Genomic DNA, 15,700 nt, shown 5'->3' on the forward strand with positions numbered 1-15,700 from the left:
ACGCTGTAGCCAGCCTGTACCCAGACTGTACAGCACTACTGGTGCAGGTACGAGGTATTCATTAAAGAGGGAAGCGGTTCTTCCCGGTGTTGAGTAGATCAAAACCTATTTTGTTCAAAATGGGGTAGGGAATTTTGAGAGCAGCATTTTCAACCCCTGCATCTCCTATTGGGTCAGTTAGTCCTCACTCTTAGTGAGCAATTGGGCTGGTCTCAATCATGATGTTTCTTACCTATTGAGATGTTGTTACAGTTAAAATGTAGCCCATAACCTTTGAGTGATCTTCAGGTCACACCTTGAAGTAAGCTGAAAAAAAAGGAGCTTAACTGATGATATGTCTTATGGTACCACATTCAAGTCATATCATATTATTAAGTGATACCATGGTGCTGAAATGCCATCAAGTGAATGTTACTTTTACTAGAATTCTTAAACAACTGAAACAAGTTGTCTACTGAAGATATACTAGTACCTAATAGTGATACAACAAGTATCCACTTATTTGATGGTGCTGAAATGCCATCCAGTGGATGTTACCTTCCACTCTGTTCAAGACGTTACTTTTTTTCACATAGTTCTTACATCCGAAGTCAATTCTTCACTTCTACTGAAGAAACATCCAGTCAAAAGCTGAATATTTGTAGGATATAGGGAAATTCTTGTACACAACCAGGATGTACTCACTTTGCTTATGTTTCGGTGTCTATCAGACTCCTTCCTCAGAGCTTCAGACTGAAGTTCTGCTTCACGTAGCTATATGTAGCCAATGTAGGTGGAGCTTTTGCGAATACTAGTATGTCCTATATTCTACCAACCTGATGAAATTATTTTTGGAGGAATCTTTGTATGTTTCTCTGTAGCAACTAAAACAGTTGACACTATTGATATTCTCCCACAGAACGGTTCAGATGTGGATGTGCGAGACAAGACGTTACTTTTTTTCATATAGTTCTTACATCCAAAGTCAATTCTTCTGTTCCAGAGAAGAAAGATCCAGTCAAAAGCTAAATCTTTGTATTTTTGACAGTTGCATTTGCAACCAACTGAAAATATTAATCTCGAAGCAGATCCTATGGTAGCAAAAGATGGTGTCAAAAGCTGGCAGAGGTGTGAAGCCGGCCTAGGAGTGTGTTTGGCAAATGGACACCTCTTGGCTGACTACGCTGCTTGGCCAGTTTAGTACTAGTACTATCTTATGCCATCATAGGATCTCCTTAGAGATTATGAAAAAATGACACGGTTTACATTTTCCCCAGAATGGTGCAGACGTGGATGTGCGAGACAAGTGGGGGGTTACCCCCATGTACCTGTCAGCCACCGCTGGGCAGCTGGAGTGTCTCAGGATACTGGTGGACACCGGGGCCAAGATGACCTACAAGAATCAGGTAAGGGGAACAGAGGTCCTAGGTTGGAATCCCCTGACATGCCACCAATGTTGTAACCTTGGGAAATGCACTTTACACAACTTGCCTCACTGCTCTGGTGAAAATGCAGTCAAAACCCATGTCACCCTAGAATGTGTTATTCTCTTCGATAAGGGCTTTTGTCCCTTTGAAATTTTAACCCCTTGTTTGCTGTTGTGCAGAAAAAAGCCTCCTATAGCTACCTACATGATATTAATACCTTTTCATTTGTGCAGGTTTAGCCCAGTACTATTCTGTGCATTGCTAAACAACAGCGAACACTGTGGCTTTCGAAACATTTATTAGCAATGTTTGGTCCATTTATCTTACTTTTTAAAAGTTCACCTGGACCCCATTATTTAACATGTAGAATGTCAGGTATTCAAACCCTTGTAGCTCTCGGTTCTGGGCCAAATACCCTAACCTTCATGTCATAGCGATGTCACTGATTGTACAAAATCTCTCTCTTTCAGAAGACGGGGGAGATTCCTAAGCAGCTGGCGGCACACAAGGAGTTCTGGAAGTGGCTGAACCATCTGTCGCGTAACCCGCGCAGCCTGGCGCACCTGGCGCGGGTGGCCATCCGCAGGCACCTGGAGGACCACAGGGAGTGTACCGTCGCGCAGCTGCCCCTCCCCAGGGTGCTCACAGACTATGTCGCTCTCAAAGAACTAGATCAGTACATCGATACGAGGAGCGCCAACAACTGAGATCCCGCGGCTAAACACCCAGTTTGTGTCTTGAATGTAAGAAATGTGACTGTGTCGTTCGACGAGGACCACTTTCGTCCTCAATGTCGTCCACCATTCAGCTTAAGAGATGTGTACTCATGGGTTGAATATGTGAGGCTTAGTGAGATGGATTTGTACAAGAAGTGTACATGTCTCCTGCTGCTCTAAATCAAGTAGAGGTTCCAGTCTTTGTATCAAAAACTGTCCTTAAACTGGGAAAACTATCCTTAAACAACTAACAATTGACTACTAATTCCTGTCTTAACTACACACAAAAGTGTAGGCAGTTAGAACAAACAGCTGTTACAAAGTAGAATCCATTTTGTAGCCAAACAAGAGTTGGACAGCAAAAGTACTAACAAGTGTAATGACAGTTCATCTATCTAAATTTTGTAGTCAACAACGAACGATAAACCAGACAGTGAGTGTGAATGTGAGTGATCATATTAACGTACAGCCTTCTCAAAAGTCGACCGCCATTCAATTCCTAGATATGCATGTACATGTACACAGACGGGCAATTTGGCAAGGCAGACTTCTTGGGTTGGATCCAAAGTTACCATTTACAAAGGCACACACGAGCTTTTAGTTGAACCGAAAATCCACTGAACACTAATCTCTTGGACACAAGTGTACTGGAGCGAACGTGACTGTGAGTGATGAATCTTTCACAAATGCAAATTACCCGAGATCTGAAACAGAGATGTGCGCAGAGGATGATCTGATAGGGACCGACAGAGTTAACGTTAGAGATGAGCACTGGATAACCACCTGTCTTACTGAGAGCTGCCTGTATGTATGAGGTACTATCTACCCCGGTATCTGTACCATACATGGCAGGGTGTGTGTGTGTGAGCAAGATACATCACTGAACATTCCACAATATAGAAAAATTTGGTAATGCTAGTTCACCTTTATCTGTGGGATAACATATATCCATTGTTTTTAAAACAGGGTATTTAGGGAATCCGATCTCAATTGATCCACAGATAATGACTCTAAATTACAGTATTTTCAAAATATTTTAGAAATATTGCATTTTGAAATCACCTTTTGTCGACATGATATCACAGTACTGTTTTCAAAAACAACAGATAGGCTACACCCTTCAGTATAGGTGGATAACTTGAAAAATATGGTAGAAAAGGCAACAAAACAGACAGAACGTAAATGAAATTAGTCATGGGCATAATGTATGACAGTCATTGTATATTCTGTTATTTTTCATTTCTGCAAATTAAACATCCCGGTCAGGCCCTGGTTGTGGAAATGGGAACTAAAGCCTAACATAATTGTACTGTTTGGAGATGATGATTTCTTATGTGGCTGCTCAAGCCATAAGCGAATGGAAGAGCTAGTTTGGGACCAGAACAATCATTCTTAATGAACAAAAGTTTGAGGCTGCATTGTGATGAGATGGTGTCATGTTACGTTACGTTACGTCAACAAGAATTCTGAAGTACAGTTTGTAGCTAATGAAGGTTTCAAAATCTGTACAGTTGCAAAGGACGCCTGTCCATCTCAGCTATGGAGAGAATTAAGCCATAGTCTTCTGCTAAGCAGCAATTGGAGTTGAGAAGCATTACAACAAAGAACAAGGCAAAGGTGTAGTCAATAAAAGGGAGCAAACTTTAAAATTAAGAAGCCTACTATTCACAGGTATCAATTGCTCTGCAGACAACAGGTCCAATATGAAAAAAAAGAAGAAACAGAGTGCAAGGGGATTACAAACACTTGCGTACCAGGACTCGTTCTGGAGTCTGTACATAAAAATTTGGTTTGGCTGAGCCAGTCATGATTCAGTGTACAGGCTTACGCTTATATAGTACAACTCTGACCAGACAGAAACCCGACAGTCTCTGTCTCCATCTTCATCAGTGACTGGTCAGAGGTCGTCAGTGCAGGGCTCTAGCCAGCTCTAATTTTTTTTCCGTCAGCCAATTCCCATTGTCGCGAAAACACTATTCCAGGACTTAGAGAGACTGAACCGAGACCTTGAAAAACGGGTTTTTAATGAGATTATCGTAATTGCAAAAGGGCGCCGACACAGATTGTCAACAATCAGAACAATAGCAAAACAAACAGTGTGTGGCTTTTACCACCCTGGATGGCATCCACAAGCCGCCTGTAGCTTCCACCAAGGATTTTTGTCCGTCAAGGTTAAGGGATTGGTTTTAAAAGTTTTCTGCCACACGCAGCAAATTTCCGTCAATTGATGGAAAAACGGACGCTGGCTAGAGCCCTGCGTCAGTGACTGGTCAGAAATTGTCAGTTACACTGACAGGTGTTTAAAACTATGACCAGTACATCACTGTTGTGAATGTTGAATAATTGACACACTTGGTTGGCCTCCATTGTTTTCCAGAGAAAGTTGCAAACTTTAGAAAGTTCTTCCCCATACAGCAGAAATCAAATTAATTTTCGTGAGGGCAATCCACAACAAGTTGTTTCGATATTACTTGCATCTATTTGGTTTATATTTTATTGTGTGTCTATGTGTACTTGAAAAGGTATCATCAAGTGTCTTTGTGCAATGTTAAGTTGAACTGTGTTAGGCCTGAGCCAACAATAAGAGGTGGATAAACATCACAGACTCATGATGGAAAAGAAACAAGTGTCAACTATGAGGGCTACTTGTACCACTGTTTCAATGTTCACAACTGTATGTACATGTACATGGTACTAACCAATGTATGACTCCTATCAATAGTACTGCAGCTATTAGAATTGTACCACAATAGACATAATCCAATATACATACATGTACATGTAATCAAATACCTGAAGCAGCAATCTAAGCAACTATACAGGGTTCTAGCTAGTGCATTTTATTGTTATCAGGCCATCACTCCATTATTTGTAAGCTTCACCGTGACCCCAAATTAATTATCTTCTGGACTATTTTACTTTTCAACGAATGCTTTATTAATACTCACTTGAATGATTGTGTAATGTCAATTCCAATTTAAAAAAAAAAATTTAAGTTATTTTCAACTTCTAAAATAATCCATGTTACAATGACAACTTTTTTCCTTACATTTTCAAACCATAGATCTAGGGGGAGTTTTGGCCTGATTGGTCACTTTCTGATACCTTGCCTTTACCAAATCCTGACTAGAACCCTGCTATACAATAACTGCGTCTAACACCCTGATATACATAAAAACTAGCAACGAAGCAACCGTTACATTGAAGACATAGCAAAAAAATAAAATCTTCTGACTGGAAACAAGTAGGTCATCAAACTGTAAAGGGAGGTAAAAATAACAGCTGACAACTTTACTAAACTGATAGAATTAGAGGCATCCCTGCAGAAAAAATCATCAGCTGCCTTTGTCATTATTGTATTACAAAGGATGTGTATAAATCATGCAATTTTGTAGTTTTGTATTGAATAATTTATACTAATGGCTTGTAGAAAAGTTGGCATGACAAAATCTGTGATTGATCTGACTAATGTAGTAACAAGAATCACTGATGTACAAAATTAATGTCCTCTGCTTTCATGTAGAAAGTCTCGAGTTTCAAATGTCTTGCCTGTCAATAACGTCACTTAGTTTAGTGTACTTTCAAAGCTATTTGTGCAATATGGTGCTTTCTCTAATCAATTAATGTGTATGTAGAGTGATTGCAAGACAGGGTGCTAGCTAGATTTTCAAGAATAATTTCATCAGGTTGGTAGATCATAGGCCATAGGAGGTTTGTTTTACACAACCAGTTTATCTCACCTGCTGACGTTTCGATGTCTGTCAGACATCTTCCTCAGAGCTTCTAGTTCGGATGATGTTCTCGCCACAAAAGCGCCACCTACATCGGCAACATATAGCGGGGAGACGCAGAACTCCAGTTAGAAGCTCTGAGGAAGATGTCTGACAGACGTCGAAACGTCATCAGGTGAGATAAACTGGTTGTGTAAAAGAAGTCTGCTATGTCCGGTGCTAGCTAGAGTTGTAAGAGGAATATTTCTTTCTTTAATGTCGAAGATTTTGACATCTGAATTCAGCACTTCTAGGTATTGTTGTCTATGTTGTATGTGTCATACGTCATGTTTTCTTTCACAAGTTTTGAATACTTAGTAGAATTTCCTTTCATCTTGGGTCATAAACATACAAGTGTGATATTTTCAATGTTTTTACTAGCTATAAGTGAGATGTACAAACCCTTCCAATGGAGGCTGTATAAAACTTTCATTCTCTAAGCTGTGAATGTCACTCTGCTAACACAGGGTATTAAAGGCACGATCTACACACAGTTTTTCCCGATATCGGCGAGCCTACAACCTCTCGCCGACAGCTTTTTTTCATCGTCTAGATGGAACTACTATATCGCCATTACGATATCGGGAAAATTTCTCCCGAAAGGTCCGGACCATTCGTACGATACCTTACCGATAGCTTAGCAGGGGTCCCCGACAGCTTCGCACGCGTGTAGATGCTTCCCGACTTCGGGAAGGCTCATTAGCATATAACGCCATTTGGAAAATCGCGCTATAAAATGTTTATGACTGCAAGCGCCATGGGTGTCCGGCCCCCTACGTTCTAGATCCCTCCCGATATCTCCACAGATATCGGTAAAAACTGTGTGTAGATTGGGCCTAAGCTCCTGTTTGGTGACAGACAGAGACGTGTGTCTGTGTCTGCAGCTGGCAATAAAGTACTGTTACCACTATCTTTGTACTGATCATTGACCATCTGTCATTGTGCTTTATGCTATTAAAGCACACTATACTCAGCCTGAAACTTGGCAACCACTGGCATGACTGTTTGGCCAGGCACAAACCCTACAGTCTCCGTCAGTGACAGAATAATATCTGTCGGAAATCGTGCAGTGACTGGTCACAAATCAGTGACACTGACGGATGTTATTAACTAAAATGTATGATCAGAACGTCACTGACGAGCCCTCGTTCGATGACAATAGGCCCTCTCGCAAGCAGAGGACGTTTTGGGTGTTGGAACGCTTGTTTGAACAAGTGCTTGAACCCATTCCTCAATTTGTTCATGTGTGGGGCCAATCAGTGGCCTCATCCAAAATTTGGACGATTCCAGACGTTGGAGATGACAACTCAAGGTTCTCAAGATAATAAAAGTCGGAGCGCGAAGCGACTGTATAAAGTGAGTATAATAAAACGTCAAAGCAAACTACTATTCGGATGGTACCCAGGCAACCAAAACATAATCAATGAGGCTACACTGTCTCATTTAACTTTTTTTGGGAAAACCTCATACAGACTGGCATTGTGCAGGAATCAATACATGCAGCTGTTCTAGGAAAATTTCTTCGTAAGGCCACACCAATTTAATTTCTTGGTTCACGGATTCGCTCGCTCCTATTTTTTGGAAAAAAAAAATAAAAATAAAAATTACCACTCAGCAAATTTTCACCATTAATGAAGCCATTCACCAACTTTCTAGTGTAGCAAATCGGCCTTTATATTATAAGCTCCTTAAAGTGTGGGTACAGGTGCTGTTACTAGTACAATAATACTTAGTAGTGTTTTTGTACTTTTTTCAAGCTGAAAACTTTTTTTATTTATGTTTTGGATTAGCCGTTACCTTTACCCCAACCATTTTACAAGTTTTATTTTTATTTCGCCCTCTCCATATTTTTTATGAAAAAATCCGTGAACCAAGAAATTAAATTGGTGTGGCCTAAGGCTACACTGAATTGTATGCAATACCATGTAACACAAGATAAGCCTAAGCAAGGGCTGGGGCGGTCACAGCATTTGTGGCACATACTTTTGTTCTGGATCAGCCACAGTTGTGGTTTTGTACAATGAGAACCTTTAGTGTGATAAATTTTATGCAAGTGACATAAGGATTATACAATGTACAACATATAGTCAACATGTACATCAACAAAACCACCATGTTAAGACTCAAGATTCAAGATGACTGTTAAGATTCAAGCTAAGGATACTTAAAGCCTAAAGTTAAGACTTGTTGGACAACTTTCCTTGACCTGACCTATACGATTCCAGGGTCACAAGCTCAACTCAATAGGCTAACACTTAACTCTTTTTAGCAAATGATTAAACCCAAAATACAGACTTTGCCCCTGTTATACGTGTGCAGTGTATTGTATAAACAGATTAAGCACTACTCTAAACAGGGGCTTATTCCATTTGTCAAAAAGATGGGGGTGGGTGGGTTCTAACTCTTATTGTCAGGGCCAAATACAGCACAGCATTCAAATTATCATGCGACTCAAGGGAATGGGAACATGGGTGTATTGAAATTGAAGGGAGAGAGGATCTAAACATTTCTTATAACAGCCATATCAACTCTTCCAGTGGAAGAGGCATAACAGTTACTTGAATGTGAGCACACATGCCCCTTACCCCCCACATGCTTGTAGAAGCCCTGCATTTCAACTATTAGCTGCACTAAGTTAACCCCCCGTCCTTCCTCAAAGAAGCACAATGGCAAGAACAGTGTGGTTGCTGGGATCCCTACTCGCTATAGGAATAGCGTACATTTTATACGAACCCAGCTTTGACCCAGGTATGTATTCCGATATAATTTGTGCATTGTGAGAATGTTTTGTAAACACAGAGTAAGTCTTAGATTGGTCCCTTTGTAAGGATAAAGAATATCAACAGAATCTACAAAAGATAGAATACAATGTACTGTCTTCAAGTTCAACTTGGCACATGTACAAGATGCATGGCTATCTCTTTAAGTTAGGTATAATTATGTTTTGCCAAACTCAAGTAACTCTGTACATGTGTAGAATTTAACATTTGTATATGTTAACTATTTGTGTTTCTCCTGTTCTGAAGCACATGGAAACTGCTACCAGTGTCTCGCAATGAGTGGTGAAATGTTACTAGACAAGTAGACATTTATAAACTGTTTACTTTACAGTCCATTATAATTCCCGCGGCACAAGCCTCCAACTACCACGAAACAGTGGCCCAGGGCTTTCAAGGGCATTGCTCCCTATACAAAACTATTTTGTAACGCTGAATTACTCTAGGACACAAAGAACCAGGTTCAAATTACAAAAAAGAACAGTGACTATTTTTCACAGCTTCTTATTATCGCCATGAAAAATGGAGGTATTGTTTGGGGTCTGTCAGTCTGAGTGTCTGTTAGTCCGTGTGTGTTTCCAGGTTTTGTGGCCAGCTTAAGAACCCCTGAACAGACAGTGTTATGATATTTGGTATGCATGCGGGTAGGTGTTGGGAAAACGAAGGTCAAGGTCAATTGAGCCCCCTGGTGTGTGACCTTGTAGAACTTTCTTTAGGTACCTTTTTGCAGTAGCAACCTTTTATCCTGGATGTGCTATTGACATGTTTTTCACCACTTATCCTGAGGCAAGTAACGTACATATTTCCTCCTTGTGTTTACTTTTCTACTGTTAGGAATGCATGCCTGGTATGGACAGAGATATGGGACTAAACGACAATGACTACTCAGGCTTCGACCTCACTAGTTTGACAATTTCTGGCTATTAGCCAGTTAATCAGACCTACATGTAAGGCATTAAGTGAATCAACTGACCAACTAATGTATTTTTGATTTCCTGACAGAGTCCTTACGGGGTGCAAGAGTTGTGATCACAGGCTGCAGTTCCGGGATCGGTGAACAGATGGCGTATGAGTACGCTAAGCTGGGGGCAAAGGTGGTCATCACAGCCAGGAGGGAAAAGCGACTTCAGGAGGTAACTTTAAAAAATGTGATGACACCAGGATTGTGTCATAATCTAATAAAACAACTAGAAAGGCCGACATTTGCTTGAGAGCAAATACAGCATATTTCAGCCATCTCCCTCATGCAACAATAGGCCTTGAGGTCGTTGACCCCTTTGGCCATTGGAAAATGACCAAAAAATCCCAAACATATCATTTTAAAGTGGTCCATGCCAAAAATTATACATGGGTCATTTGAATAGATATCTAGAGCACCCCTTTACCAATTTACGGGTCATTAGGTTGTAAATCGAGGGAACAGGAGCAAAAAATGTCCAAATTTTGTCAAAAAAATGGCCATAAAATCTCAAAATTAAGCATTTTGTTGTACCGTATGGGAAAACTTTTATTGAATTTATGTGCACATAATTGAAGGGCACTTTTATACCAAATTTCAGATCATTTGGTTGTAAAACGAGGCTACAGGAGCCAAAAATGTCCTTTTTTGGTCAAAAAATGACCAAAAATCGCAAAATTAAGCATTCTGTTGTACCGTATGGGAAAACCTTTATTGGATTTATGTGCACATAATTAAAGGGCACTTTTAGACCAAATTTCAGATCATTTGGTTGTAAAACGAGGCTACAGGAGCCCAAAATGTCCTTTTTTGGTAAAAAAATGGCCAAAAATCGCAAAATTAAGCATTCTGTTGTACCGTATGCCAAAACTGTTATTGAATCTAGGTGAGCATATGATCAAGGCACCTCTCTACCAAATTTCATGTCATTCGACTGTAATACCAGGGTACAGGAGCCCGAAATATACATAAAAATTGACAAAAACCTCAATAAAATCATTTTAAAGGAAGATATGAAAAAAATGAAAAAAACACCTGGGGGTATTGGCTTACTCTACCTTTGTGCCAAATTTCAAGTCAATCGGTTAAAAAATGGCGGAGTTGATTCGATTTGAAGATTTGACAGGAGAAAGAAAGAAAGAAAGAAACATTACGAATACAATATATTTCACCATACCTATGGTATGGCTGAAATATAATTATACATCAATAATAATATATCCAGGGTTTTTTGTGAGACTTAACTTATCAAATGTCTGCAAAGTTGAGCTCTGTGTCTATAAATTCCAACACAAAACTTGGACTTATCCACAAATTTTCTGCAGTACCGTGGCGGTAGGTTGGCATTTGACAATGCCAAATACCTTCACCGTACGGTGAAGAGGCATTGTTAATACTGGCAACAAGGACCAATAAACATCAATGTGCCGGTTGTAAAGGCAATGTTTTCTCATAAGTAAAAAAAATAACGCAAGTAGCAAAATGCCCACACCACGCCCCAAGCAAGACTGCAAATTTGCTGCATGTCTGTGAGAAGACAAGGGAAAATTAGCAAAAAGAACACAAACAGGTGCCTCAATGAACAAACCCAGACATACCACCACAGTACCACAGTCCAGTGAGATACCTGCTTTAACCAGTGATTTTCCCTGTTTTATGTAGGTAGTGGCCAAGATGAGAGAACTAGGTGCCCAACAGGCTCTGTATGTAGCAGGGGACATGGGGAAGGCAGAGGACTGTGAAAGGACCATCCAGACTGCAAAGGACAAATTAGGTACTATACAATCATATGAATCCATTGTTTCAAAAACCACAGTGCCCATTAATTCAACCATCTTTTCAGCACCACTGAAAGAGCAAATACCATGTGCGGTAGTTCCATTCCATTTGTTGTATCATACCATTGCAAGCCAAGGGAGGTCCTGCATAAGTCGTACAAAATGCAGCTGTCTTGCTATCATAATCATAATGGTAAATGTTGTCTTAGATCTTTGTTGGCCGCTGTCCACTGTTCATTGTGCTTGTCGAAAAGTAGCTTGATTTAATCTCGCTTAAAGCAGCCCGCCAGTTACAGCCCCCGACAGCAGAGTTTGTGTCACACAGACAAGTGGAAAAGAGCTTGACTGTGGAATGAACCTGTAAATACTGTACATTATGTCATACCTGTGACGCGAAAACGTTCGATACGGGTTTTCCGGACCGGGCCATAACTTCCGTATCGCACAGGTTCAAAAGGCGTATCACACAGGCTTTCTTCGAGTAAATCGGGCCATTTAGAACGGGCCAAATACGGCACGGTTTGCAATTCGAATACCTGATTCGGACGTTGGAACATTGCTGTTGCAACACTTTTTGTTCGAGGGCACCAAATCTGTTCAACTTCTGGTGCATTTCGCATCAAAACAGGGGTTTTCTCAGGTGGGTATGACATAAATAAAATATGTCCCTCTGTCCCAGCTCTCCCGCGGATCGGATCACCCTCCGGCCTTCGGGTGATCCAACCCGTGGTCAGGCTGATACCTTGGGTGATACGGAATACACCGTGTTGTATTCTATATTAATTATACAATGTGCACTGTCTTTCTTTTCTGTTGCGACCAGTGGAAAACTAGCTCTTCAGTGATCAAGATCACTTTTGTTTCTTTTTAGTGCTGTTACTGATAGCCTATTTTGTTTTCTGAAGGTGGACTTGACATATTGGTGATCAACCACCTGGCGTCAACGATCGACAACAAGTTCTTCCAGTATCTGTGGGATGGGGACATGGAGTATGCTGAGAAGCACATCCAGGCCAACTATGTCAGCTACATCAGGCTGGCTTCCCTGGCTCTACCCACTTTACACAAGAACAGTGGCAGCATTGTTGTGGTGGGCTCGGGTGCAGGTAAATTTGATTTTCTGTTAGTCTCTACAAGATCTAGAATTCATTGGTTGCTGGAAAAATTGCATAGTCTGATGAAACTTTTATTTAGCAGACATATCTGCACTCCATTGACTTAAGGTGCACTCTCACTGCACTTGCGTCAAGCTTGCGTCACTGCGGGGTTCGAAAGATAAAAAATTTTCTTACTTTTTGTGTAAGTTGTCATCTTCTATCCTACTTGTATGTATTACGCAATATCTAAATTATAAAAATTCAGAGAAATTACCAAAAGTGATGCTGTGAATGAACCCCACAGTGACGCAAGCTTGACGGAAGTGCAGTAAGAGTGCACCTTTATCAATTGCCCTTAGAATACTTTCCTTATTAAATATTAAAAATTCAGTCTACCAATAACTATATAGAGGTCAGGTAGAGACCCTTTTTATTTGCAGACTTACACCTGTGCACTGGAAGTAGACAAGTTTCTACTTTGTATGATAACAGTCACATGACACACATATACATTATAATGTACAATGTACACATCATACATGTTGTATGTACAATTGTATAATGTTATACATTATAATATCTAATGCAGAATGTGGCTAAGCTGTCATATACCTACACTGTAACAAGGGCTATCACAAAAAGACTGATCCCTCTGGCCAATCAACTTAAAATTAAAAGTTCAAACAATAACTTATAATGTTACTGACTTGGACCTTTCTTCTTCTCTCAAGGAAAATTCCCTGTTCCTTTGAACGCCATATACGCGGGCACCAAGTTTGGTCTGCGTGGGTTCTTTAGCACCTTACGGCAAGAGCTTCGTATCCAGAAATCCAACGTCTCCGTCACTTACATTGTGCTGGGATCTATCGACACCGGGCTTGGCAAGAAAGCTATCAAAGTAAGTTAAGCTAAGGGCACAACCCGCCGAACATGCAATTTTTTTGGAGGCCACGTCCGCCACGTATTTCTGAAAACGTGGGGAACGATGGCAAGAACAGGGAGGGAGTACGTCAACACGGCAACACATTGTTTGTCTGGATGTAAAGTTCTATGGCATGTCTGTGTGCTCCAAAATCTGTCGGATTCCCTAAGAGTTTGTACGGCATTACTTACGACTTACGGATCCCACAAGATTGCCCATGTTTTGTCACGTATTTGCACATATGGTGTGTTGTGCCCTTAGCTTTAGAGTCGTAACTCTTGTAATGATATAAGGGTTCTACAAGTTTCAACAATATGAAAGTCAACTCTGTCATTTAGGTGTTTCTATAACTGTAAAGTACATGTCTGACTATAGAGAAATTTCCCTCTAGTAAAATATGCAAAAAGGTGCATGTATATAGCATGTGTCTTCTCTATATAGACTGTTATGGAATAGTAATCTGCTTTAATGATTACCTTCAATTACAAACTACTGTAAATGCATTTCAGTTGGTGGGGACTTAATTTTGCGTTAGAGGGAAAATGTGTTTGTGGTGGTTTTAAGTTCGCGGTAAGACTGCCTCTCGAAAACCGCGAAGAACATTTCTGCATTTTTTATAGTACACGTTTTCAGAAAAGACCAAATTTGTTAGGAATTTCACTTTATTAGTAAACTTTATTGCAACACAGGACAGAGGACTGGACACCAAACAGCCGATGTACCCCGCCGCTGAGGCCGCACAGGTCATCATCCGGGGAGGGGCGACCCGACAGAGGGACGTCTACTACCCCTGGGGACAGATATGGACTCTAGCCAAAATCTGGGACATCTTTCCAGAAGTCGGGGACTACTTTTTAGAACAAAGCGTGATAGGGAGCTCGAAACAATATGACAGGTCACCATTATTGGAATAATACAAATAAGTAATAATATTATTATGTTCACCATCTGTCAACAGAGATAAGATAATGTGACTTGTGATATGGTCATTTTTGGAAAGGACTGGGCAACACTGAGGACTTGGTCGTATACGCCATCATACGATTCTCTTATTTGTGTCCTGGAACTCAGCTTGAGCAGAAGGAGTGAGTCTGTTTTGTCATACAGTTGTAATTGTAAACTGAATGCATTCTTGGGATAATCATGCATAAGTCTACGGTGCAAATTTCAGCTCTTTTGTTGTCAAAAAGACCATGATCTTAGATCCATGTTGGTGGTTGGTCCTGTCACACTGGCTGCTCAAAAATTTTACACCTGCATCAAAATCAATGAGTGTTAAAGGTTTTAAAACAAAATGTGAACTTGTATTTACATTAATTAGCCATATTAGTGTAATCAAGTTCTATGAATTAGTCATCTGTGATTGGCCCACTTCATTGTATCTTTTATTTCAAAATGTCACGTGCGAAGATAATAATTCATATTTAATTGATAATAATAATCTAATGGTTCTTGATAGATGTCAATGTACATAATGTTGACACAGAATAGACACATCAACCGAAGAGGCTCCGTGGGCATCACACGGAGAGAAGAGAATTAAAAAAAATAGTGAATCTGAACGACCAACGACGAATGTGACCAGTCTGTCTAAATGCGTAATTTAATTCTGCCATCATGATTACATAACTGAACATATACTAGATACAGATAGTCAACTTAGATTTTCTACATCAATTTTAATCAATTTCAAAATAAACCCTTAAGCTTAAAATCAAAAATGTATTTCCAGTGGTGCTTATGATCTGTGTGAACAATAAACGATGCGATACGCAAAGTTGTCTCTTACTCTTACTTTATTTCGTTGTGATTGTTCCTGTTGTTGACTACTGTGTGTTAAACAGGGCCTGATGTCCACTAGAGTCATCTTTAATTTTTTACATGAAATCCAATTTATTTCAAAGTAAGCCACCTATAATTCAGAATTTCCAGTGGTGCTATATGTGTAAACAATACACAATGCAATAACACTAAGTTGTCTCTCTATTTTTTTTATTTTACTCATTGGTTTAGCAGTTCAGCACACACAACCAGGGGTGCCCAATTAGCCTGTGGCTATTGCAGAGGGTTAGGCACGATCTACACACAGTTTTTCCTGATATCGGCGAGCCTACAACCTCTCCCCGACAGCTTTTTTTCATCGTCTAGATGGAACTACTATATCGCCATTACGATATCGGGAAAATTTCTCCCGAAAGGTCCGGACCATTCATATGATACCTTGCCGATAGCTTAGCAGGGATCCCCGACAGCTTCGCGCGCATGTAGATGCTTCC

General features: G+C 40.3%; 3 protein-coding genes across 3 annotated transcripts in view; 2 read left to right on the forward strand and 1 right to left on the reverse strand.

Annotated features, from left to right (window-relative positions):
• LOC118415255 (serine/threonine-protein phosphatase 6 regulatory ankyrin repeat subunit C-like) overlaps positions 1 to 3,222 on the forward strand; it is an 8,619-nt gene extending 5,397 nt beyond the window's left edge. The window contains exons 3-4 of the mRNA XM_035819710.1: positions 1,257 to 1,385; positions 1,880 to 3,222. Coding sequence (XP_035675603.1) covers positions 1,257 to 1,385; positions 1,880 to 2,113 — 363 coding nt within the window. The 3' untranslated portion in view covers positions 2,114 to 3,222. The remainder of the gene's footprint in view (positions 1 to 1,256; positions 1,386 to 1,879) is intronic.
• Positions 1 to 15,700, reverse strand: part of LOC118415628 (pseudouridylate synthase 7 homolog) — a 134,666-nt gene that overhangs the window by 7,499 nt on the left and 111,467 nt on the right. The window lies entirely within an intron of this gene.
• Positions 8,284 to 15,255, forward strand: LOC118415254 (hydroxysteroid 11-beta-dehydrogenase 1-like protein). The gene is made up of 6 exons (XM_035819709.1): positions 8,284 to 8,640; positions 9,672 to 9,802; positions 11,290 to 11,401; positions 12,311 to 12,511; positions 13,234 to 13,400; positions 14,114 to 15,255. Exons 1-6 carry the CDS (start codon positions 8,559 to 8,561, stop codon positions 14,336 to 14,338), a joined length of 918 nt encoding a protein of 305 aa, XP_035675602.1. The 5' UTR covers positions 8,284 to 8,558; the 3' UTR covers positions 14,339 to 15,255.

The sequence above is a fragment of the Branchiostoma floridae genome, chromosome 5 (assembly GCF_000003815.2).
Source record: "Branchiostoma floridae strain S238N-H82 chromosome 5, Bfl_VNyyK, whole genome shotgun sequence".
NCBI classification, from domain to species: Eukaryota; Metazoa; Chordata; class Leptocardii; order Amphioxiformes; family Branchiostomatidae; genus Branchiostoma; species Branchiostoma floridae.

What these genes read in the sequence shown, in the direction of transcription:
- LOC118415254 (XM_035819709.1), top strand. Translation starts at nt 8,559, where the DNA reads ATGGCAAGAACAGTGTGGTTGCTGGGATCCCTACTCGCTATAGGAATA. An exon ending in CGAACCCAGCTTTGACCCAG is followed by an intron (nt 8,641 to 9,671) that starts GTATGTATTCCG and finishes ATTTCCTGACAG; the next exon opens with AGTCCTTACGGGGTGCAAGA. An exon ending in TGTGGTGGGCTCGGGTGCAG is followed by an intron (nt 12,512 to 13,233) that starts GTAAATTTGATT and finishes TCTTCTCTCAAG; the next exon opens with GAAAATTCCCTGTTCCTTTG.